At 40.0% G+C, this 25,772-nt stretch overlaps 1 protein-coding gene across 2 annotated transcripts in view; it reads right to left on the reverse strand.

Annotated features, from left to right (window-relative positions):
- LOC119902217 (E3 ubiquitin-protein ligase Midline-1-like) overlaps positions 1-25,772 on the reverse strand; it is a 63,050-nt gene that overhangs the window by 17,373 nt on the left and 19,905 nt on the right. The window contains exons 1-2 of one of the 2 annotated variants that reach the window (XM_038718251.1): positions 23,350-23,617; positions 9,720-10,513 (exon numbers count right to left, since the gene is read on the reverse strand). In XM_038718251.1, the coding sequence (XP_038574179.1) occupies positions 9,720-10,445 (726 nt within the window). In that variant the 5' untranslated portion in view covers positions 10,446-10,513; positions 23,350-23,617. Of the gene's footprint in view, positions 1-9,719; positions 10,514-23,349; positions 23,618-25,772 lie in introns of those variants that run through there. The other variant, XM_038718260.1, reaches the window with a different exon arrangement.

Genomic DNA, 25,772 nt, shown 5'->3' on the forward strand with positions numbered 1-25,772 from the left:
ACACTATGACATACATACACAAGGAAACAACATACAGCATCTGTCAGTCTCCATGCCTCTTTGTATGTGTGGTTACATGCCCGTTTGTTTGAATGTGCAGATACAAAGTAAAGGGCGAACACACATTTACTCTTTGTGTGTGTGTTTGTTTGTGGTCAGATTTGGACATGAAGGGGTTAACCCACATCTACAGAATGCACGCTGCCAACTAGTATTAATCTCTGGGAGGGGAACGGTCCTACCCATCAGGTTGATCACCTGTCAGTCATCCTGCTTGGCAGTCTGAGCTGGATATTCACCACCCCCCTTGACAAAAAAAAGTTAATCTCTGCTCTGAACCAGCTAGGCTAAACCATGTTAATCTGATGAGTTTTTAGTGTTATGACCCTGGGGTCATTTGTATCTTTCTCACCCTGCACTGTCACCTGTTCTCCTCCCTTAGTGTGTTTGTTTAAGTGTATGCAGGTAATGGAGGTAATGGAGTTGTTGTACTTTTTTTCCCTCCTGTTTTTTGGTATACGAAGAAGGTTGGAGCTTTGAATTTTCTTTATATTTACACATTGTTTTGGATTAGGGTTACATAGAGTGTTTTGGTTGTTGGTGTTTTGGGCACTGCTCATATCTGAGTGAAAAATAAAAAAAATGCTAATTTCCCTTTGTGCTGGCCTTGCTTGGGAGTTGGAAGAGTGGGGAGCCACACCTTAGGTTGTGTCCAGGTTACCCCTAGACCTTAGGACGTAACATTAGGTATACAGTTAGTAAGCCAGTGGGTTATGATTAACTTAGCATTGAGCTGCATGGATGCTAAATCATTTCAATAACTAAACCAGTCACAGAAAGTAACCAAGTACATGGTCACAAGTACAGTACAATTTTAAAGCAAGTTCACTTGAGCAGTTCCATTTTATCCAACTTCATTTACTTTACTCCATTTCAGAGGAAAACACTGTACTCTGCTAGACTCTATGTTCACTATCTACTGCATTTATTTTTTACCTTGCATTAAGATCGTTTAAAGGAGACCTATTATGCTTTTCCACATTTTATGATTTATCTACAATGTTACAATGTTGGATGTTCATATTAAACATGGCCAAAGCTTCAAAAAAATATTTTTTTGAACTTTGAATCATGCAAAGCTGTCATACAGGAGTTACAGAACTACAATATAGGACTGGAAAAGCAGTATAATAGGTCTCTTTTAATAAAATGTTAATGCAGCTGGTCTTCTCAGGGTCATCATACAACACGGGACAAATATCTGGTCATTAAAAGTTCAAAGAATATAAAATGTAGCAAAAACAAGAAAACATTTAATCACAATTAGTTTATAACAAGACATCGCCCAGACAGAGATGGAAGACACACCATCAAGAGTCTACAGCCAAGCTAGCAGCTCTGTGCGACTGTATGCTCATTGTAAAGAAAACCAAATGGTTGAGGTGCATTTGTTTTTGATCTTTAGCAGTTCAGTGAAGTAAATTGGCCAGAGGGTCGTGTCAGAATAAAGGTCTATATCATCTTGTGAGGATGAAAGCGTTAAGAGATATGTGTGTCAGTATTAAATATAAAGGTCAGCATGTTAAGTCATACCATAGCGTTGGGTGAGCAAAAATGTGCTTGACAGATGTAAGAAATGCAATACAGCTGAACTCCTCTGTACCTCACTGACCTCCTTCATATCAACACACCCAGCCGTGTTCTCAGGTCTTTTTCTTCTATTCACCTCACTGCACCTCCGGCCTGTTTGACAACTATGGGGTTTTAGAGTCTTCAGGCGGTCAGCCACCGCTCTTCTGGAACTCCCTTCCGCCAGACATCCGTAACACTGACTTGCTTTCCATTTTCAAATCTTACCTAAAAACACATCTTTTTAAACTGGCATATCCAGCACTGTTCATCTGGTCACAGCAATCTTTTGTTTCTAATTGACTATATACCCTCACTGATTTTATGCATTGCAATTTAGTTTTTGTTAATTGTATTGATTTATTGCTACACTGTTATTTTATTCTGTCTTGTAAGGTGACCTTGAGTGTTTTGAAAGGCACCTATGAATAAAATGTATTATTATAGTTTTTATTATTATTTTTGCATGAACTGTTTATAATATGCACTATACTGGTTGTCATTTCTGTACTATTTAAATATCATCAGTTTTCATCAGTACAAAGTAGCATACACACAACATGATATCAGTACCCAGAGTCACGGCCATTCATCCAACAGTTGTTGAGATATGTCAGTCTGGACTGACCAACAAGCATTGCCACCCCAAGAGCTATGCTGAAATATAACTCCCTTCCAATTTGGAGCTCTAAGTATTAGTAATGTATTTCAAATGTGTTGATAAGAAATACAATAATTCCATAACTTGTTTGAGATTAGCATTAAGATGCTGGTGTTTATAAACTGGGCTAAAAAAAAAAAATCAGATTTACTTTTAAAAAGTATTTTTTCTCATACACTGCAGGACAGAATGGCAATGGGCTCATAATCTAGCAGCGCTGTTTTGAACTCACAGCACTTTTTGCATGTCCTTCCATTTCAATTAATTTGCAATTACTGTATGTATTTTTACACTGTGGTAATGCAATGTGCACTTAAAGACTAACTTAACTCCAGGCTGAAGAGAAGTATTTTGCGGTTCTGTTTGGCCGAAAGTTTCAAATCAGTTTACAGCATCACTGGGTGTCACGGAGCACCACAACCAACAGGTCACAATGCACAGACACATCCTGGAGTACACTTGTACATCACTGCAACAAGGTGAGAAGACCACTGGAGGTCAGCAAAAACAAGATTTTCAGTGGTGTTGAGTTATCTTTTTAAGTAATGGAATCCCACAAAAACCCTTTAATGAAACATATGCATAAAAATATATTTCTCGGGGTAGCCTTCCACGCCTTACCTCTACAAAAGAAATCATAATAATGGCAGGGTGGTCCGTCTCTAATCCACACATTGATGTTCATGTCCTTGGAAGCACACAAAATCCTCCCTCATCTGCGTAGATGGGGCGAGTGGTGAAATTGCTTGAAATGTAAATATACTTCTAAAAATAACATTTCTTTAAAGTGTGGTCAGCTGACAGAGTCAGACCCAGTTTTTTTTAGAGGGTTTTGTTTGAAAGAAAGCCGGTTCCTTCCACAGTATATGCTCTCAATCAGCAGGAAGCTGTTCTTCTGCAACAAGAATCCACTCTCACCTAACATCTAACCTGTCAGCTTCACAACAAAAGTTATATGGCTCTGTATTCCGCACTGTATCACTTTTGTTTGTTTATTCGTTTCTGGATGTTTTGTACCATTTTGATCTAAATGTGCAAACCGACTGTCACTGGTGAATGTACTGTTCATGTATGCAAGAGCAACTGTGGGTGTAAGCTATGAGTGAGCTAAATCACCCTGAAGCAGTGCTGATAAGCTAAGAACGTATGCAAGGGGATCACACACTCAACTACAGATGGAGACAGGTAGGCAAGTGAACTGAAAACGTCAGAGGAGCTTCGTGTTTTCAAGATTTACTGTGACACTGAGCGGGATTGTGTTCTCAGGAATCCTCACCGAACCACCAGAACTGTTGCTCATATACAGTATATGTGTGTGTGTGTGTGTAAGAGAGAGAGAGAGAGAGAGAGAGAGAGAGAGAGAGAGAGAGAGAGAGAGAGAAAACATATAATTAGAGAAACCTTAGTCTCAGAGACCAAAACACTGAGACAAATACAGAAAGAACAAAGGTGGACAGTTGAACAGCAAGACCAAAATTAAAGAGAGTGGAAAGGATTCATCATTTATTGTTTACAGCTGCGCTTCACAGTGTGTCCACCCATCTTTACACACACCTACACTGTATTCTCTTATTGCTAAGTCATCATTGTATTGGGTGGTCTGTATTTGATTGAGGACACCGGTGTGTTTGCTCGACACCCAGTTTTGTACCAGTGAGCTCCTCTGTAAATTGGAAACTGTGTATGTGTGTGTTTGTATCAGTCTGAGAGAAACAGAGATGACTCCTGCAGGAAAAAATGTAGCCCTGACTGAAAAGCAAAACACAACAGAGAAAAAAATAGAAAACACAGCAAGGAAGGAACATTGTACTGGGGGAAATTGGGAAGGGATGGAGTGTGTGTGTTTGACTGAGAGACAAAAAGGCCTCAAGCAAAAGGAACATTCAGTACAGAAGGAACGAAAGTAGACAGTGAGCGCTTCACAATGAACTGTAAATTCTCAAATAATATATTTTATTTAGACAACCAGGTCTTTGTTTGAGACCGGCTTCTATTACAAACTTAATATATTTACCAGTGACCCTAAACACAAATATCTGGTAAATATAACGCTATTCCTGTTCCACTTCAAACGCTAGCCTTTGAAGTGGAACAAGCCTTTGGTTTCGAATGAAAGACTTTGCCTGATCCAGCCACTAAATTAGCATCCTTAAAGCAGCTATAATCAAGATTTGTATATTAACAATATATCACATTGTATGTGAAAGCTGTTTCTCATAGTGTTGAACCTGAAGAGAACGTTCACCTTTTCTTCACCATCTTTTCAGCTTATTGTTTTGCTTTTTGAGCCTGCAACTCTACTCTACTCTATGGTTCACTCTCGCTGCTCTTATCAACCCTGTATAACAGCAGCAGACAGCTGTTTTAAGTGAAAAAGATCTCAAAAAAACCACTGTGCGCTACGTGCCCAGCACCAAATGACAGATTTGCCACTAGCTGGTAAAGAAAGTGATGCTTGAGCTTCTATTTATAGATATTTGCTTAGGGAAGTGGTGGAAACTAATTTTATTTATAAACTTTAAACTCAATACCAGGCTGAAAAGCTACTTTTCACTGCTTTCTCTGAGCAAGTCTGACCACACCTTGCACACATGGCTATGATGTCACAATGTACTGATGTGACAGAAGCCCTCGAGGCTGTGCAGTGAGTAAACCTCACTCCCCGACACCTTAAGAGATCAAGAACAAGATATTTAGTTGGCATTACTCTTTAATGATTAACTTTAAAAGGAAGTTTGTCAAAGTCAATTTTGAAATTTAAAGTAAAAAATTGTGAACACAGCATGGACTATATTAAGGAAGTAAGCACATGTTTTCCCAGTAGAAAAGAGGAATTAGACAACTGGAGGACTAATGGCAAATATTGTACTTATCAGCAAGGCTGTAAATCAAATGTTGAGTTTTGTGTCTGTTCATGTTTTATTGTGCATGTAGGCACCTGACAACCTAAAGTATGTTGTTTCAACACTAAAGGGCCGCTGATTAAACCAAACTGATCACTACAGAAACACAGTAATGATTTAAAACTAAAGCTAGCACAAACACACATATGCACACAGCAGTGCTTATCTTTTATCCTCAAGGTTCTTTCTCCTCAGACCCAGAGCCAAGGACTTTAGAAACTATTTCCAGCTGCCTTCTCAGTCAATTTCCTGTGACGGGGGTAATTTTATCTCTGAAAAAGGATGGGTGTTCCTATAATAACCTCCATAGCTCTTATCAGACACACCACCACTGCCTCTGAAAAAAGGAAACCATTCCAATCATCAGATATTCTTTTTTTCCCCTTGCGCTGAGTGGGGAGATCTCAAATTTCAGCGGATCAGGACAAAAAGTGATATGCATAAAATGGTCTGGAAAATATGACCAAAACAAGGAATTGAAGGAATGATTGAGGAATTATTTCAATTAAAACTGACATTTTTATAAAGGCATAAAAAGATTACATTAGCAGTTGATTATTTACTTCTTTTATATAATCATAACTGAAGATGAGATTACTGTTTCTGTCAGGATTTGTTTGATTATGTAATGTTTACTTTAGGCTTTTACCGTGTGTGCCACAAAATCTCATGCACAGATAAAAAAAAGAAAAACAAAATGTTTACTGGCATGTACAAAATTTAGGCTTCTACTTTGAAACTTAATTTAGCCTGAGGCTGAGATATATTTAAAGCCTCACTGTTTTAATATCAACTGCTTTAATATCATATCATATCTTGAATGTGCATCCTTCCCATTAATGCTCAGCCTAGATTCTATGGGAGATTGGCTCAAGGCTAAAAGGGTCTCTCGTGGTTGGTATACAACTCATGTCATGTGCCAGGTGGCTGGCGTGAGGGTTTTAAGGGGTTAACAGGTGGTCAAATCTCCTCTGTCTTTCTGCAGAAAAGGCACATTTGTTTTCTGTGTAAGGAGTTGCTGCCTGTGTCTATCTTCAGATTAGTTTGAGGGTAAAGGGCACATGGGGGGTCTCTAGTGTATGTGTTTGCAGATATGTGTGCATGTGTTTGTGTAAGAGAGACAGAGAGAGCATGCTCAAAAGTTATGAAGCAGTCATCCGTGCTTTCATTTCCCATCAAAATGTGTTGTTTGTCATTGCCTTTCTGAACAACCTACATGAGTGCTTTCTGATCTGATGCCAGAGCCTTACAGAGTGCATATTTATGCCATAGAAAATAATATAGCTGTTTTCTGATCTGCCAATAATCTGGTTAAAGTTTGATTTCAGCACAAAATGTACTTTATTTACGCAGGGGAAGATCATAGTCAAGGTTAAAAGAAAAGTTGACTTTTAGAAGTAAATGTGACATGAACAGCACTGCCCTACAAAGGCAGAGAGCAGAGGCAGTGAAGTTTAGAAGAAATAGTTCAAAGTTTTAGTGCTGGTCAGCAAACTGTGACACAGAAGGGTTGTAACGCATTGATTTTATGCCTTTTAGAGGGGATTACAACAACCTAGGCCTAAGTAATACCTAATATATATACTGCATTCTATTTTCTTAAACAAGCTAGTTAAATAAATATACAATCTTGTATACTTAAGTATATGATTTAAAGTAGCTTAACCAGCAAATCACATTGATTCCACAAGAATCAAATGTGGAAACAGCACCGACTGCTACTCTGCTAAGCTACTTAGCTTTGGCAGAGTGTAGCTGGGTTTTCTCCATCATGAAAGGATTTAGTTGCTATCTCATTCTGTTATAAAAACTTCAATACATAATAATAATATGTCAGGAAAAAAGATTATTTATTTAATTATCGATGAAGGCAAAAATCAATTAGTAGCTACACTTAGTTTTAGCTTTAGCTAAGGCTAGCTGTGGCTATCTCACCAGCTTGACACAACCTAGATAAATATGGCAGCCCAAGACTGGATTCCATACCCAGACCCACTACCTCCACTCAAATACCCGCACATTGTCAGTTACCTTGTTTTTGGACTGAGTTAGTACACTTTACGTAAGATTAAAGGGTCGAGTAGGCACGAATGGAGATATGATTTTACAAAAAGAAGGAAACGGGATCCTCACAACATCGCGGCATAAACCAAATGTTAATATTCCCTATATCTCTCTTTCTTTAGCTGTCTTGTTGGTGGTCTCTGAGAGCAGTAAGGGCAACGGTAATCTCTCATTACTAATCATCGATTAGTAGATACTGCAGAATGATAAACTCATAATGTTTCTCCGCAATTCATATGGACATTCTCCCAAACCCTTTAACACCCAGCTGCTTTATTTCAAACGCATGTTCTAGGTCCAGCAGCTGCAAAGGATAAATAACATGCTACTTGCACCTGTGCTTCACACCCTCTCATGCAAACTTTCATGCTGAGATGAATTCTACTTTAAGGATTCCTTCAGGGGTGGACCTACACATATTACCTACTGCACATGGAGTATGCAACAGAGATTCTAGTCATTTATGCATATAATGCATCCAAGAGATCTCCTTTTCTTACATGGGCAATATTTTGCAACCTGTGAGCATGTCAGAGCAAGGAGAAATCTGCTATCCCTTTGTTTCTCATCTTATAGCAGATAATTAGCCTGTATGACAAAGTGCTGGGTTCGCTGACCTGTGCTATGCTACGTTGTCTCCGGTTGAATGGAGGGAGACGGGGAGAAAGAGAAGCATAATAATTAGATGATGCACTGACCTGTAGCCCTCCTACTAATTACTCTCCTCTGCTTAAATTAGCTGAAACACGCAAGATGAGAAGGTACAGACACGCATCAATTGTGAAGATAAGAAGGACATTACACTCATCACTGGAGGCAGAATGACAGAAAACCAGTAGAAGGCCCATAATAATACAGGGCATGATGTGTTAGTGGCATCAAGCAAATTAAAGATGGCCCCAGAGAAATAATAATCAATGAGTTTTGGGACCACTGGACTCCACAGAGGATTTAGTTCATTGTGTGACTTAAAATTAACTTTTATTCTAAAACAGACATGCCTCTCTTCAGTTCACTTCCTCCGTCTAACTGGACCAATCTTAGGTTTGGTATGTCAAAAAAGGAGGCATTTTACACAGCTGCGTGAGCACTTACGTTCCATCAGAGTATCAGTACCGTTCCTTCCAACAGTACTGCGCCTTGGAATCAGCTGTTGTAATTCAGTTTCTTCCATCACATCACTAAAGGCATGCCTCTTCTCTGAGGACGTATTACCAACAACTTCACACTTGAACATGTGTTTCAAACCTCCGGTAAGGAAAAACCTGTTTCTCATAGGAGTCACACCATGGCATTTCATTTACAGACACTTGGCAAGGCTGAATAAACACTTTCCAAGTGAGTGTGTAGTAGGGTATTGCTGAAACTGTTCCCTGGGTAAATGACGCCTTGGAAAAGTGAGATGTATTTTCTCGCTCATTGTTTGCCGAGTAAATCTGTAATGTGTAACCGATGTGTGCGATAATCAGCATGGTCGAAAAAATGTTTTTGTTGGATGAGTTTATCGACGCTGTTCCTGAACCTGAAGAAAACGTTGAATTTGTTTTCACCCGCACGGTCAAGTGATGTCTCCAAATAGCTTGTTTTGTCTGTCCAAAACCAAATAAATTCAGTTTACAATGATATATAACAGAAAAGCTGCAAATAATCACATTTGAGAAGCTGAAAAAATAAGTTGCCATCAGGGTTATTTTAGATTGGACTTGGAGACAAATTCATAACAGAAAGCCTGCGTTATAATCTCGGGCTATGGAGCTTGAAAAAGTGGGTGATTGCCAGGCAGGGACAGTCTGATGAAAAAATGTTATTGGTTGTGTTATGGGAAGTGAAGGATGTAGCTTTTGGATCTTGACCCATATTTTTGACTAAAATATATCAATATATCTGAGCAACATTTTTTTCTGCATGAGCTCTGGTGTAACACACACATCTGTGCACACACACACTGCCTCTGTAGCCATTACCAACACGCTCTAATAGCCATGCTCAATTAAGCACACCTACACCCAGCAGGCAATTGGTGCTTGTTAACCTGCAACCTCACTGAAGACACCATGCCTCGTCACTAATGACACTCCCCATATTCACTCCGTGTGCATGCCTCTGAATGCCCTCCTGGTACACTGGCATGGTGTAGTGATTATGCTAATTGCTTAATTATTCTGGAGAGATAATAAGTCAGCATGAGATGATAAAATCTCACTTGATAATCGAGTTAGATACCTGGGTAAGGATAATAGAAAATTACATACTGCAGAGCAGCATAAAATTAAAGTTAAAGTTAAAATTCATTATATGTGTTAGATGTCTGTCGTTAGAGGCCGCAGGTTAATTAGAACTCAGTTTGGGAAAAATCCCAAAGGCAAAACCACTCCACAAAATCCATCTTATTCACACAGAAGCACATGTAGAAGACTATAATAATAAATAAAAAATAAAATTAAATAAACTTCTGTGCTTACCTTGAGTTTTTCATAACGGTCGCTTAGTGCTGCCACCTGGTGGTCTCTGTGCCTTCCAACCAGTTTGCACAGCGAGCAGATCAGCTGATCATCACTGACACAGTACATGTTCACCTTCTCCTCCTCGTGCTCTAGGCATTGGAGCCCTCTGAGGTGGGAGTCTGGCATGGGCTCAATGAGCCGGTGGCCGGTGAACGGCTTCTTGTTTGGGTGCGTCGCTCGGAGGCACTCCTCGCAGTATGACACCTCGCACGTCACACATGTTTTCACGGCATCCTGAGGCGGGTCCTGCTCGCAGAACTGGCACTGGACCGGTTCAGGAGGTGTTCCTGGGCTGGACATGGCAGCGCTGACGGGAACCAGCGCCAATCGGTTGCTCCCTTCCTCTCCGGGAGAGTTGGGCCCACTGTGGGGCGCAGGCAACGGCAGCGGTAGAGGCAGCCCAGCTGAAGATGAGGCCCTCTGAACTCTATCAATAATGTTCTGCAAGGTCACGTTTCTCTTAAGTCCTTCTAGTCCACGCTCCGGACTCAGGGATATGACATACCTACAGGTGGGGCACTGGAAGGCGCTGATGCTGTGAACAGATTCGTTTGTGGTACAGTGGGAGATGAGGATGCGGTGGGCGCAGCCGAAGCACAGGCTGTGGGCACAGGGGAGCAGCAGAGGGTCTTCAAAGAGCTCCAGGCAGATTGGGCAGGTCAGCTCTGACTCCAGAGTGTCCATCCTGCTCAGAGGAGGCCAGGCTGGACCAGGCGCAGCGTCAGCGTAATCCGGAAGAGCCGCTCAGCTGTCTACAGGCCAGAGACAGAGAGATATAAAGAAGGAAACAGAAAGAGAGAGAGAAAAAAAGGAGAAAAAGCCCAGGGTTTTGTGATTAAATGGTATAAAACGGCTTACTTCACCCTTCTTTCTTGAGAGGGCTTATATCTCAATGGACCAGGCCACTGAGTGGACTTAAAGAATGGTGGAGTGTTAAGTGCTGGATTTTCTGTTACTGACTGTCTGTTTGAAAATTGAAAATGAGGGAGATTGCTATCTTCAAAGACAGACATACTTTAAAAAGTTCAGTATGTTTTATCATCAGACACTTAAATCTTTTAAACACAACAACAGTGATGGAATAATTCTGCATGGATTTAAAAGAGAAACAGCTAAAAAATCACCAGAAAACAACGCGCAGTCCCGAACCTGATATATCCTCACCAATGGCTACAAATCAATTCAAGAAACAACTTTCAAGTTCTTCCAAGTGATAGTGTGTATGGTGGTCTCTGTTTCTTTGGAATACCCAAACACCCCCCCCCCCCCACCCCAATTGTACGCTGTAAATACACACACCTGCAATAAGAACATTATCAGAGGGAGATCTCACATTTCTAAGTTTCACCATTTGAAACAATTCAAAGATCAGCACTCAAAGAAAATACTAGAAAGAACAACTTACTGCTCAACATACAGTTACTTTGTCCACAACCATCACATGGCTGTTGGTTCAGTTATCGACGTGTTGCTTACCCATTTTTGCCCTCTCGTCATTTCTCACTGTTGCTGGTTATGCAGATGTAGGTGGCGACACATTCATTTAGCGTGAGCTTGGATTAACAAGACTGCTGTATTGCAGCAGAATCTAAAATTTCATATGCTGCCATTTTGTTGAATGTACCATCAACAAATAGATTTCAAAACAGTCTAGGCGTACAACTGTATTGCCACAAGCCAACAAAGTAACTCTAATCGCTCTCGGTAATGGATTTACAATGGTATCAGGGAGTGATGAAATATAAGTAAAAGTAAATGTTGACCAATGGCTGCTGGGAAGGTACTATTTTGTTTAATAGTAAATCTCCTAGTTTGCTGACTGTGTTATCGAAGTCATTGTGCAGTAGTGGCTGCTGCAGCCAATGGGCAGTGACTACTTGCTCAATATTTCCCTGCAGTAAAGGTAAACCTCTCAAACTCCAAGTTTAAAGAAGAGTGACTTGTAAGTTACTTGTGTGGTTAAATGAAAATAAAACCAGGAGCACATATTTCTAGCTTGGAGTGTAATCTTGTTAAACTAATTTAAACACAAATGAAATAAACACTGAGCACAGGTGTGGCAGTGGGGTGAGGTTTAGATATCTGGTGCTGGCGCATTTGCAGTCAACTGGCAGTGCATGTGTCCATTTAATATATCCCCCTGCAGAGGATATGAATCTTGATTTCCACGTGACTCCTGCAGGCTGTCACTGTGTATTTAGTTACTACTGCAATTTAAGACAGAAGACAGCTACCCCTATTACAACTAGATTATTAGAATTAGATAGTAACAGAGCTTTGGAGGCAACTACTCCACCTAAATCACACAAGCTTTAATAACAAAGTGCTGTGGACAAACATTATGCCTCAGTGGACAAACCCACACATTCACACAGGAGACTTCAATCTACCTTAAACAACACACAGCAGTCAGTCCCTTATGAAGATTTCTTAGTTAGCCACGGTGAGGTTAGAAGATGTTAAATGGGGAGCTGTCTTGCCATTCATTTTCACGTCTCTCTAATTAAAAATTTGTCCAGGAATATTGTATTAACAGTTAATTGAGCAGATAAATAAGTGTGCCTGGGATCTTGATTACTTCATTCAATTCTATCAGTCCAAGTTATCTTTGAGCGTCTGACTCAAAGTAAAAAAAAATCTGCATAGCAAGTTATTTGTTTCTTCTTCATTTCTGAACTTAGCCAGAGGGGCTGTTAATAGAACAGCTGTCAGTTAGTTTGTGGCAGAAAATTGGGATTTCACAAAAAAGCTTTCACCACAAAAAATAAATAAATCCTAAACAAACCCTTCAGGGAAATGGGATCATTGTAATGCTGATCTTTGCAGAAGCACTGAAAACAATATAGATAAGACTAGCACAAACGGAAAAGATAAAAGAAATAACAATGCAGCACAATTACAATAGCAACAAATGGAGATGTGTTTTTCTCAATCTAACGATGATCATGCTTGATCAAAGAAGTGCAAATGAATGCTATTAACAGTTCAACAATGAGTACAAATTCTGGTAGTAAAACCTCTATAAATCATAATGACACTGACAAAAGACATAATACTCCCTGAATCAAATGCGTGCATTGCTGAGGTAGGAAAGGCATCGACTCTGAAGCCTACACACAGTGTGGTATTTTCAGCAGATGTCACTGTTTACTGAGCTTAAGGCTTGTGTGCATCTGAGTGGACTACCACACTCAGAATGTCCCTCCTCTTCATTCTCCAGCCATCATTATGCATGGTTTCCTTTCAAAAAAAAAGAGAACAAAACAAGTGCAGAGAAATGAAGTCGCCCCTGATGTCTGATGCCAGATAATATTAATTTGCAAGCTCAGAAAATGAATGGAAGGGAAAATATCGTGCACAAATACACATTTGTAGACTTATTACAAAAATACTGCTTGATGTGAGTCTAGCAACTTTGACCTCTTTTTTCCAAATAAGAAAGGAAAAGCTGCATTTTGAAATGAAGTAAATTTGGACGGATATGGAGGGAGAAGAAGACAGACATGGAGTGGGAAAGATGGAAGTGGTTCAGCAATCACACGCTTCAAATGCAATGGGTATGTGTTTAGAGGGACTCTAAACACAATAAATCCTTAGAGACACACACACTCCCATTTACACTCATGTACGATGACGCGTCCATACACATACACACTCATAACACACAGCTCGTCCTCTGAAGCACCAAAGAGCCTCCCTCAGGTGTTTATATTTCCAGAGATATTTTGTCAGTGAAGACTAAAGCTTGTTGACAGTCTAGTAAAACCTGGGGGAGCTGTGTTTGAGTAGTCAGAGGAATTCAGTATATCTCTGTCTTTATATCTCTGATGGTCTTTTGGCCATTTTGGCTGTTCTGAACATACAGACACCTAAATCAGCCCTAAACTTGTAGCAGCTCTAAATCTAAATGATTAGCTTTGTTTGACATTGGATACTGGGACTTTTTTGTTAGGTGGGTCAACATGTGGGATGATGACCACCCTAAAAAAGATCTCCAATTTCAGGCCTTTTCAGTATTTATGTGTCTCCTGCTGGAATCAAGTCTTCCAAATCCACCAGACTTACTCCAAATCTTCCCCCAACACTCCCTTCTGAGATAAAGGGGGCTTGTGGAGTTTTCTTATAAACAAACAAAAGTTATGTGTGCTACTCACCCTGCAACCCACTTATAGAAAAAAAGCTCTGGGGAGCTACTAGAGGTCCGACTCCACAGGGAACCTTTAAGCAGTGTGTGATTAATCGCCAGGAACAAATCTTCCAGATGTCTTTGTCATTTTTACCCAGGCTTTCAGGTGAGACACAAGAACCAACAACACACCCAATGAAAAAAAATACAAATTGAATTAAATGTCCTTAAAGCTGCATTATTACATTTTCATGCATACACAAGGGATGAAATTTCTATCTATAATGCTAAAGTGGATGCAAATAGTGACAAACCCACAGAATTATCACCCAACTCTGCAGATTTTTTTTTAGTATTTATTTTTTTAACAGCTAAAGAAATTGATTATTCCATCAGGAAATGGCCCGGGTGAACATACAGTTGAAGGAGAAGAAGTTTAAACATGAATCCAAATTAATGCTAATGTTGCTTTGTGTTCGCTGTGTAAATAGGTAACTCTATGCGCACATGTAAGTAGTGTCATTTTTCTCTTTTCAGTTTGTTTTACTGCCCCCAAGCGGCCAAAAAAAAAAAAATCAATGAATGCAGCTTTAAAAGTCCAAAAATTCAAAACGTACGGCAAAGCTAGAGGTGAGTTTGTTGCACCAAAAATGAAATGGATACTACCATGTTGCAGGCCAGCTCCAGCAATAAAATGCACCTGGTTCATTAAGTTGCACTCAGCCCACTGACAGTAAAGCTGAAGACTGAACAACAGGCTAAAGTTAACAACCTGGGTTAAATTACAACTTTTTTAATATGGCCATAATCTTACATAGCTAATTTCCTTTCGAACATTGTAACACCCTATTTTAACTGGCAAGGTTCTACTCCACAGTAGTCTCATTTATATTGCCCAGTGTTTCCAGTTGAAATCTCCTTTGTTAAACCCATGTCTATAGGCTGGTCATCTAAAATGAGGAAACAAAAAGGCCTGTGTCTAATTCTTTATTAAAACCAGAGAAATCTAATGCAGTAATGTTGCACAGAAGGAATTGTGGTCTACTAATGACGCAGATATGACTCACAAAAGTACAAGGACATTTTTTGCAGTCCATCCCTGTGCACAGCTGTCAGCCAAGTAACATAGCATAGCATTTTACAGAAGCAGAGAAAGGACAGGAGAAAAAAAAGTTCTCAACAAAACCAGGAAAGTTCGACATTGATGGAGCTCTGACAGGTTGCTGCTAGGCAGGAGGGGAAACCTGGAGGCGCGAAAGGATAAAGAGAATAAATCCACCTGATTCTGACAAAGACAAACACACATTCACAAACCTAAATGTGTGGTTACACATAGACACACATACATTGTCAAACAAATCCAAATTGGCAGGTGAGGCAGGGTGAAATGCCTCTCAACACACCATAGGTGACACTGTTGAACCATGCACTGAGGTGACAGAGCACAAAAACAGAAGAAATGGGTGCATAGAAATGGGGAAAATGACATTAGAGGGAAAGGGTAGAAGAGAAAACAGGAATGTGAAAAGGGCATTCAGACTGGAGTAGGAAATTGGTGAAAGACAGGCGAAGTTGTTTATCTTTCCCACCATCATATTGTGCCACATGACTGTCAGAGCCACCCTGTGTCTTCTGTGCTGGCACCACTCAAATGTCAGTACCAATTCTTTTCAGTGGGGGGCAATACAAAGCTGAATGAGTCCTCCACTGTCTTATTCCTCCTTCTTTCCCCTGCAGCTTCTGTGTGTGCAATAACTCAGCTGAAAGACAGATTTCATACACTATCCATACTGTTAATTTATGTAGTAATATATTACTCCCACACAGAAGGTAAGTGTATGTGTTTTGTTTTTCTGCTTCCTAACACTTTATTCTCTAACCACAATGGTTTTGCATTAAGGCCTTAACAACAAATTGAATGTACTGCACATTGCTGCCAACCATTTTGAAAAACACAACATTTTGTGTGTTGTGTTTTTGAAACTTGAAACTCAATAGGTAATATTTTCTCCAACTTTCATTGTGACAGCTGCATCGTATTTCTGCATAATCCCATGTCAGTTTTTAACATTTTCTGTCATTCCAGACCCTGTCACTCCCTTTCCATCTACGAGTTAGTCCCCAGTCGGTCCAACTTGTAACCAAGGCCAACGTTAGCAGCTATATCCTGCCCTTTAATTGATTTGGGGAAGTTTATACCAAGTCAGTATTACTGTTTTAAAATATGATCAAGTATGTAAAATTACATTTTTTATACCATGTCAATTTAATATTTTTACATTGATATAAAGCTGATTCTAAGCTAAGCAGCCACACAGGGTCATGTTAAAATGAATTAACAGTATGATCATACTTCATTGGATCAACTGATTTTTAGCCTGGGACACGCAGCTTTAGATCCAGTCTTTTAACAACATGTTTGGAGCTACAACGTGCATATTTAAACTATACTGCTTTCACAGGGGTCTTGCTAGGAAACTAATCGCCGGAAAGGAAATCTAAAGAAAAATGGCGGTAAACTTTACAATTGTTATATATGTTATACCAGTACAATGGAATAACTTGTTTCAAGATCTCTTTTCACCACTATCACACTGACAGACTAATAATGAATAATAGTAAATGAAGAAATCATTTTCTCTAAAGTGAACCTCAGAACATGGCTGAAATTCCTGTGACCTTTCGCATACAGATAACAAAATAATATCCGACAGTAGAGTTGGAGGATCTGTGGTAGAGATGCTCATCCCCTTGGAAGAATCTGACATTCCTGTATCTTGTAACCCTAACCTTTCCTCTATTTCTATTAGTATTTTTAATTGCTCTACCTCTCTCATGTTACGGAACTGTGTAACAGCTTCCATATGGTCTCTGATCCATAAAGCTAATAACACTTTCAGTTGTTCATGTCAGTATAAAATGAAAGAATGTCCACTGGCTCCTTGTCTATGTGAACATCTAATGACGTCCATTAGAAATTAAACCTATTTCAACTTTTGATCTCTCTTCCTGTTTATATTTGGGCAGACTCCCCCCATTAGTCTGCGCTCTACTTCTAAATCTTTCATTAACTTTGGGTCCAGGGAGTTAGAGGCTTTCCCTTCCACTCATAGTTTAAGCTGTTAAAATTTTCATAGGCGCTCTTTCTACCCATTTTTAAAAACACATTGGACAAGAGCACGCTGCAGACAAAAACAGCGGTCAGAGAGAGAGTCTGTGTTTTTGAAAAGGGAAAAGAATGTGAGCGGTTCCTGCGGATCTCCATAACACAGTGAGCCGCTCATAATGCTGATGTACTGTTAATAATTGCGGATCTACCCACAGATTCCTCTCACAATGTTTTAACAATAAGAGCTTCTGACTTCACCATATTATGTCCTCTAAACTCTGCTTAAGGGGAATTTCATTTCACTACTGTTTTAAGCTTTTCAGCAAAATGAATATTTCAATTACTCCAACGCTTGACAAATTGAGCGGAAAACGTTCTCCATGGCTGCAGGGAGTGATTCCATTGCCAGATCACTCCCAGTAAATGATGGGATACAAAATCACTCAAAAAGTGATTATAGTAAACAGCCAAAAGCTATTTTACAAAATAAAAAATTTTGGTGGGTGGTGGGATCCATTTGGTGAGCTGACATGAGCGGCTCTGGCAGTCCATGGAGAAGAACCTAGAAATAGGTCATCCCCATTGACCTGGCTCACACAATCAGCATATATATATATATATATATATATATATATATATATACACACACTAAAACATAAATATGTGTGTGTGCATGACTCTTAAATCACAGGAGGCAGAAAATAGCCAACACACAGTGAAATGCTGGAACCAAGCGAAAGAGGGCAAACCATCTGAAGCAGAGCGTAAACATTATATCTGCCTGTTGGCCTTTTATAATGCCACACTTCCAGATCAAAAAACCTTGTCTGGTCAAAATTTGCTTGAAACTTGCTCTGAAATATGTTCACAGCAGACCCTAAACATGTGAACATGACTTAACTTTGGCATTTTACCACAAAGGTTTAAGCTCTTTACGGTTAATTTCAAATATACTGTCCTCTCGAAAATCCGGTTTGCCCACAAACATCACCTACTTTCAGAGGAGGGACACATGGAGAAGGAACCAGTGCTCAATTATTCACATTTCTGTGGAAAACAAAATAAATTATTGACACTTTTAGTGAATTATAAAACACAACCTCTACCTTAAAAAAAAAAACTTGCCTTCCTCCATATTTAACGACACCTAAATCCTTCGGCACCTTGTTTACCTCAACGTGACAATGAAATGTAAAGATCCCTCAACCGCTTATGGGATTTTGCGATTCAGAAAAAACATAATCTGCTTTCATAGCAGAAGGGGATAGTGTGCTGTGAGAGATTAACCCTTGCCCTTATAGAGTCGCTGAGAACAAGTTGTCTTTTCAGGGTCACGCTTTCCATACCAAGGTTAAAGCAAAACATTTTTTTAATGAACAAATGATTTTTTTATCTTCCATACACTGTTTAGAGCAAGTGGAGCAAAAACAAAATGGTTTTCTACAGCATTGCCTTACAAAATATTTGTCCTGGGCATTGCTTGTAGCGAGTATGTTATAAATCTTGCAGTGCACTTCTGTGTAGTCTACAGCAGCGTACTGGCTTGCAGGTGTAGGTACTAAAAGTCCAATTAGGACAGAGGAAGTGAAAGTATACTTGGGCGATGGAGACGCCCAGAGGCAAAGTGAAAGAAGTCCAAACTTCACTTTTAGATTTGCGATAAAAAGTGTGGAGCTTTAAATGGCAAACTCATGAGAAGAATTTCATTTTAAAATCTCTCTCATCTCTTCACATCCCTCTTCCTCGTCTCTCATCTTCTCTCCTCTACCTCCCTGCCAACTTCCCCTCCTCTCCTATGTACAGTACAAAGCTGCATTCTCTGGATTGTTAGCAAGTTAACAACACTAACTGTTGCCACACACACACACACACACACACACACACACACCCCGTCTTTGTCTGGTTCCAGACACCCTGCCATGTTGATCCCTAATCCGCTTCCTACCACACTAGCTGTGACCAATCATGGGCTTTCATGTTCAGAAGCGGTCAGTCACACCTAACAGGATTGGCTGGTCGTAGTCTGGGATGCCGAGGCTATTAGTGATTATGATAAAGGGTGACATTTGTGATTGTGTGTGTGTGTGTGTGTGGCAGGGCGTGTCTGGATTCTTGCTTGTGTGACCCAGATTGCGTAGAGTGCCGCATGTGAAATTGGATGTGATGTTTGGGGGCCAGAGATTACAGAGGGACAAAACAAAAAACAAGTCTGGTGTTGTCAAGGACATATTTCATCAGGGTGAATGATCTTTGCACCCACGACACACACACACACACAGACGACAATATTGGGTGAAAAAACAGCAAAATCCCTCAAGTATATCACTTCCTCGCATGTCTTCATTTAACCTTACATTGGAAAATAGACGTAGAGTGTTACCTGGGGAATGCCATTTGGGAATCATGGAGTAGTTACTGATGAGCACATGCATGCTATATTTTCCTTTTTAGACACCTCCTTCTATAACCATTATTTATCATTAATTATTCTATAATGAATTAATATTGCCTCAAAATAAGTGCTCGGGTTCCCCTGGTGGAGATGAAAGTGATTAAATAGCAGTTATTCCTAAGTACTAAATTATCATTGCTTTGATTGGATAATAAAATGTTTTCAACATGAAAGCGTCCCCAGAGAGCTGGGATAAGCTCGTTTATGCATGTATGAACAGAGCACTAGTGGGACAAATCTAAAGCACGCAGCATCCGCACAGCTCGTACAGTGCAACCAGCAGACAGAGGCAGATTTTCTCATTTGAAGTGAACTTTTCAGGTGTGTACACTGCAAAAATGTCCCTCTCTTATCAAGTTGTTTTTGTGTGGTATTTGAATCCTTCAAGTCTCAGTTTCATCAAACAAGTTAAATCTGCCAGTGCAGCAAGGATATTTAAACTTCTTCCAAATACCTCCAATTTCAACTTTACATTTACCTTGATTCTAGTAGCATCTAGTAGTTTTCTAGTTGCAACAAGATACCTCAAGAACATTTCTGAAACAATATGATTTTATGGAAAAAAAGTTTTAAATATTGTTACTGCACTGGCAGATATGTATGTTTTTGAAAATAAGGATTTTAGGTTTCAGTTATTTTACAATGTGGTCAAGGAGGTAGCTTAGAATTCTAGTTCCTTAAGAAAGTTTCTTTGCACACGTGACCTCAGTTTAACCTAAGCATGCCTAAAATGACCTTGCTCTGTAGAGCACCTTGTATGTCATAACACCTAACATCTGGGCAGCTTCGGAATATGCTTACAATTACAGATGATTTTGAACTGTTGCATTTTTGTGAGTATAAACGAGGTCTTTGCAGTGCAAAGTGAGACTTGACATGATCCGAAGGGAAGGAATGTAAAAAAAAAAAAAACATAATATTGAACTCCGGAGGCCTCTCTTTTTGATGTGATCTGACTTTTTAACATCTGCCAGTCTGCAGCAGATTAACCAAAACCCTTGATGCATATCAAATGGCCGCAACATATGTTCAAACTCACAATCTGAAGAGAAAAATAACTAAAGCCAAGCCATGTCTGACACCTGTGAAAGCATATTTATCAGGCAATACTCTCAACAAATCAGTGACAATTAAGCTTCTAAAGGAAAGAGGTAAAATATCAAAGATTTCAAAGGAATTTAGTGATATCTTTAAAAAAAAAGCATGACCCTGAAAGTTTTGAGATTGCAGGACTACTGCAGTGTAGTTTGAAATATGATGCACAGTGCAACTTGTTCAGCACTTATGCACTCAAAAAAGAAACAAAAGCATCACTTACTTGCATTGCAAATCATACAAGAATCCAATGGAGCCTCCCAGCATGCATTTAGGAAAGCACTGTACAGCCTTTATCTCTGAAATTACTTGAAAAGTGGAGTAAGCATGCAGTACAAAATGGACAATGATAATATTTTTATAGTTCAAATGTTAACTTTTGGGTAATAGCACACTTGGCATTTGTATAGCTGCCTACTGTAGAGGCTCCTGACAACTGTAAAAAAAAGTTTGAGGAGCCACTTATCTTCTCTACAGCACCGCGCAAACTGCAAAGTCTCACTGCAACGATTGTGCTCATTGTCACAAGTTTCCATGGCAACATTGCACTCTCATCTTATTCGGTCGGTGATTAAAGAACGCACTGGGGTGAATAAAATGTACTGAACTGGAGTGGAAATAGGGGGAGGATGAGAGGAAAGAACAGTTCCAGTCTGTCTTTGTCCTTTTTTTGAAGGATGTTTAGATAGCAATTAGCAGTTTATCCCTCAAGCGTCTGAAGTGGGAGACTGCTGACGCTTTGAAGATCAAATTAACCAATTACAGGGAGCGATAAGAGTCTCATGAGTTGTCACCTCTCCATTTTATCATGTAAGCTACACTCTGGGGAGAACAGGATACTTTGGGGGCAACGTAGGTGGCAGCAACCAGCAGCAAAGTTCTGAAAACATTTTTCAAGCAACTCCTTTAAGACGAGCAAGAGTGCAGCTTTCCCTACTCCCAAGTTTACACAAACTGACAGATGTGGCCCACGCAGATAAAAAAATGGCAATGCTGCCTTTGCTATATTTGTTTACATGGTTCCCACAGAAAAAGAAAAAACACAAAAAAACAGAAGACCAGCCCGGCTGACAATGCCAGTGAAATGTGTCAGGGGAAACAGGAAAAGAAACAGTAACAATGCTATTGTTGTTATATTGGTTGGCGACATGACAACTAAAAACCAAACTTCAGACAAAGCTGTTTAGTACTTCTTAGTGACTATTTGTGGAAAAGCAATTGTGGGATTGTGTAGGTAAACTGCAAACCTGCATACATTGAAAGAATATTAATTACACTTTTTATGGATAAATTGTGGAAATCACACATAGTGCTTTGTTCTAAAATCACTGTGGGTCAAATCTGATTCATTTAAAACCTTTTTGTACAAAACTACCTACCTAACTACCTAAAATGTAAGAAAGCAGCCACAAAAGTCACACATTTTGTCACATGTTACACTCATTCCTTAAACTACTACTGTAAAATGCAGTTACAATACATTGTCCCCCTCCCCTTCCTTGGGTTTCCCATAGTCTTGCAGATCAAACACTTGAACCTGGATTTCCTTGATCCCTGTGACCCATAGCAGGTGAGTAGGATCAGAAGTAGCACTGAGCCTGTGGCAGCCAGCTGTCTCTCTCACACACACACACACACACACACACACACACACATACGCTTCAGCACACACGAGACACATGCACACACATGCGCAGATATGTACTAAACACGCCTCAGCACACAAGATGCTGTGAAATTGAATAACCTGACCTCTGTGAGGCTCATAAAAACACACAATGACAGGGTTGTACAAACGTGAATGGATGAAGAATCAGAGTGTATAGCATGCACTTGTGTGGGTGTATAATTATAAAGGTGTTGGGGGAAAAAAATGTGCCATCCAGCTAAATGTGTCATCTTCCCTCTAGCTGTTTAATTAACGCTGTCAAACTTCCTCCCTCTTAAGTGCAAAAGAGACCAAACATTCGGGACCTTTGAACACTCATACTCATACACACAGCACTCAAGTACACACACATTTTAAGCATCCCTCAAGGCACTGTCTCCTGTCTTTATGCGTCTTGGGCTTCAAGCGACCACCAAAACACACAGTGGCTCTTTGAAATTAGGTCATACAAAACAGACTCTCACATGCGATGTAACCCCACCCACACACACGTGTGTATATACACACACACAGTTTTATTCAAAAATGTCACAGTGAATATGTGATCCAAAATTCACAAAACCACCGCCATTCCCCAGAATCCATCACATGCAGCCCTACTCCTTATGCAATTCTGCATTTATCCAAGTTAGTTGCATGTTTAAGGGGCTAAACATGGACAAAAGTTACAGGAAAATAAAGTTTTTGTAAAGCTGCTGTTGCTCAGAACTCAAAGAATGACATGTCTAAAGCAATCACAAATATCCAACTCATTGATAATCATATTACAGATATTGGTAAAAACAGATTCCTTGTTATAAATGTAAATTCAGCAGCTGTTTTTGCAGAAGTTTCTCTTTGACCATGATACAGATGGCTCCACAGCACTCATTGGCTGAGTCCCGAAGCCACTGCTCTATCATTATCATTCCTGTAATGCTGGCACTCAATGCTTCCACTCCTCATTTCCACTGAGAATAAAGCCTGAGCTGAGATGGAGGGTGAAAGCATGCGGGAATCCCCCAGGGACTCACAGACTTAAGTAAACTAATAGGAACACAAACTCCCGCTGATACAGTCTCCCCTCATCCACCTAACAGTATGCATAAGAAAAAAAAACAACAAGCTCCTCATTCACTCCTCTTCTAGCCCTCTTACCTTCCACATGATTAAAATTCCATCATCCACAAACAAAGTGAAAAAGAGAGGAAGAGAGAGAGGTGGGGAGGGAGAACGGAGGCTATCTTTGGCTCTCTCTCTCCTCTGTGGGACGCAGTCACAGCAGCCGCAGAAGCAGCGGTGAGCAGCAAACTTGGGATTCAGTGAGGATGTGGACACGTCTCCGTGGCTGTGTCATCACCTCTCATGACATGTTTCCTCCCCTGCCTGTGTAAGCCTTTCCATCCTGACCCGGCACAGAAAGAGAGAGAGAGAGCAAGCGCGCAGGGACAGACTAGTGCACCGCCCCCCTCTCTATGTCACCTCCCCTCCTCCTCCTCCTCTCTGTCCATCCCTCCCTCTGTGTTTCCCTATATTCAAATCTCTAAGTAGGCCAATCACTGAGCCACTGGGGGGTGGAGTCGGGGGCCGGCTGTGTGCAAGTATGAGTTTGCAGTCAAATGTCTCTTACTGACATTTTATGCGTGTGTGAATGTCCACTTGTCCTTGCTCATATGCTCACTTGCATGCAAACGCATGTATGTACACATGCTAAGTCCAAAGCCAAGTTATGTTTTGCTCAGAGCAAGAAGACCTTACTGTGATCTTCAACGCTTTCATTGTTATTGGAAGAATTGATGATATTCAAAATGAAAGCGATTGAAGCCTGTCTGACTGACAAATTCAACAAATAATTTCCTGGGTTTTTTTTGTTGAACTTTTCCCCTTGCAAACTTGCACACTGTTTACAGTTGGTAAACTCTCTGCTCAGTTTTTATTACATACATTAGAAGCGTGACATCCATTTTCAGGGCTGAGTGTGGGGCAATTTCGTTGAACTGAAAGCTAGTGAACGGGAAGGCTTATGTGATCACATCTTTCAAATGTTGTTGCATTGAGGGGTTGAAATTATCTGAACTGTAACCGCTTACATGATTAATTTAGAATAGCCTTAAAGCACTAACGCGCATTAACCTGATCAACACAAAATAAGATTCATGTCATACTCAACGCTCTGTTGCTCTCAGTTATCTCATTATTTCAAATTATTTCTACTTTGTTGTTATCTACTTTTGTTGTACTTTATTGCAGATGTTTCAGATTAAAAGTATTACAAAGAAATTGTTGGAAGTGTTGAGGTCACTGACAGTAACTAATGTTGCGCTCATGTCAAATCGGAGTTATCGTAATTACAAGTTTCTGACTTGCAAAGTGTTCACTGCGACATCCAAGTTTTAATTACAGCTGAGATATTTTTTTGAAAGCTCAAATATATCCGACTTGGCACTGAATAATACGGGAGAAACAATTATGGATGCTTCACATCAACCAAATGGCAGTCTTTTAATGTAATTAAACAGAAATGTAATGGATTTGGTGTTATATTGTAATATTTTAATCCTCACACAACCAACTCTGTAATTACACATTCATTTTGATAGCGGGGAATGCTAGTTGTTGAAAGTCGTTAACACGGGAGTCTCTACCATCCATCTCATATGGCATGAACACCGTTTGGAGCGGGGGTTAGAGTAGAACTGATTGCAATTAATGAGTGAGTGAAAAAGAGCATTTCTGTTGGAGAAACTCAAAGAAAAAGGTGTGGTGAGGTGACTAGGACTTTGTAGTTGCACTGATGGAGCAAGTACAGTGGAAATCCTCAGTATCATCAGTTTACCACGACAGCAGGAGCACACGTAAAAAGAGTTGAAAGAGGAGAAAGAGTTGGGCTTCCATTAACTGTAAACACCACCACTATCAATTAAAAATGGAAACAAAACAGGAAATATAATTTTATATATTCATTTCTCTAAGTAAATAAAGGTCACTTTTGGTGAATTTACTGTATATTAACGTTCATCTGTCTCCACAGCGCAATTTACTCTGTAATTTTTCATGTCTCCCTGCTGTCCCTCCCTATACCTTGAAACTGTAGCCGTTTTGGCCGCCGCTCATAAACCCCCCCCCCCCCCAACATTTTTATGTGGCCCACAAGGAAAGCAGCTTAAATTAATCTCCACGATGCAAGTCAGTCATTTACCCTCCCACACAAGGCACACTGCCCTTCCATAACTGCAATCTTTGGTCAGAAATCTTCAGCATTCATCATCTGTCTTGCTGTAAACTATATCTCCCCATCATGTCCGATTCATTGTGAACCGCACTCTTAGTCCTGGCAATTGCACATAACAGAAAGCAGCATGAAGCCAAAAGAAAAGCAATATCACCAGCCCTAACCATTATTCAGGACTTTAAAGTCCATGTGATGTGAAAAGCTGTGAAAGCCAGCTGCTCATTGGTTGCCAGATCCAAAATAATCTCGAGCATTTCGCCCTAGGGGAGTGAGTTCTGTAGTTGGAAATGTAGAAAGGGTAATTTCAGAAAGGTTTAACTTCCATCCTGTGTCCTGGACTGCAGGTTCG

The sequence above is a fragment of the Micropterus salmoides genome, unplaced genomic scaffold (genome assembly GCF_014851395.1).
Source record: "Micropterus salmoides isolate LMB-PRFRI ecotype aquatic unplaced genomic scaffold, ASM1485139v1 Ms_hic_scaffold_1, whole genome shotgun sequence".
Classification (NCBI taxonomy): Eukaryota; Metazoa; Chordata; class Actinopteri; order Centrarchiformes; family Centrarchidae; genus Micropterus; species Micropterus salmoides.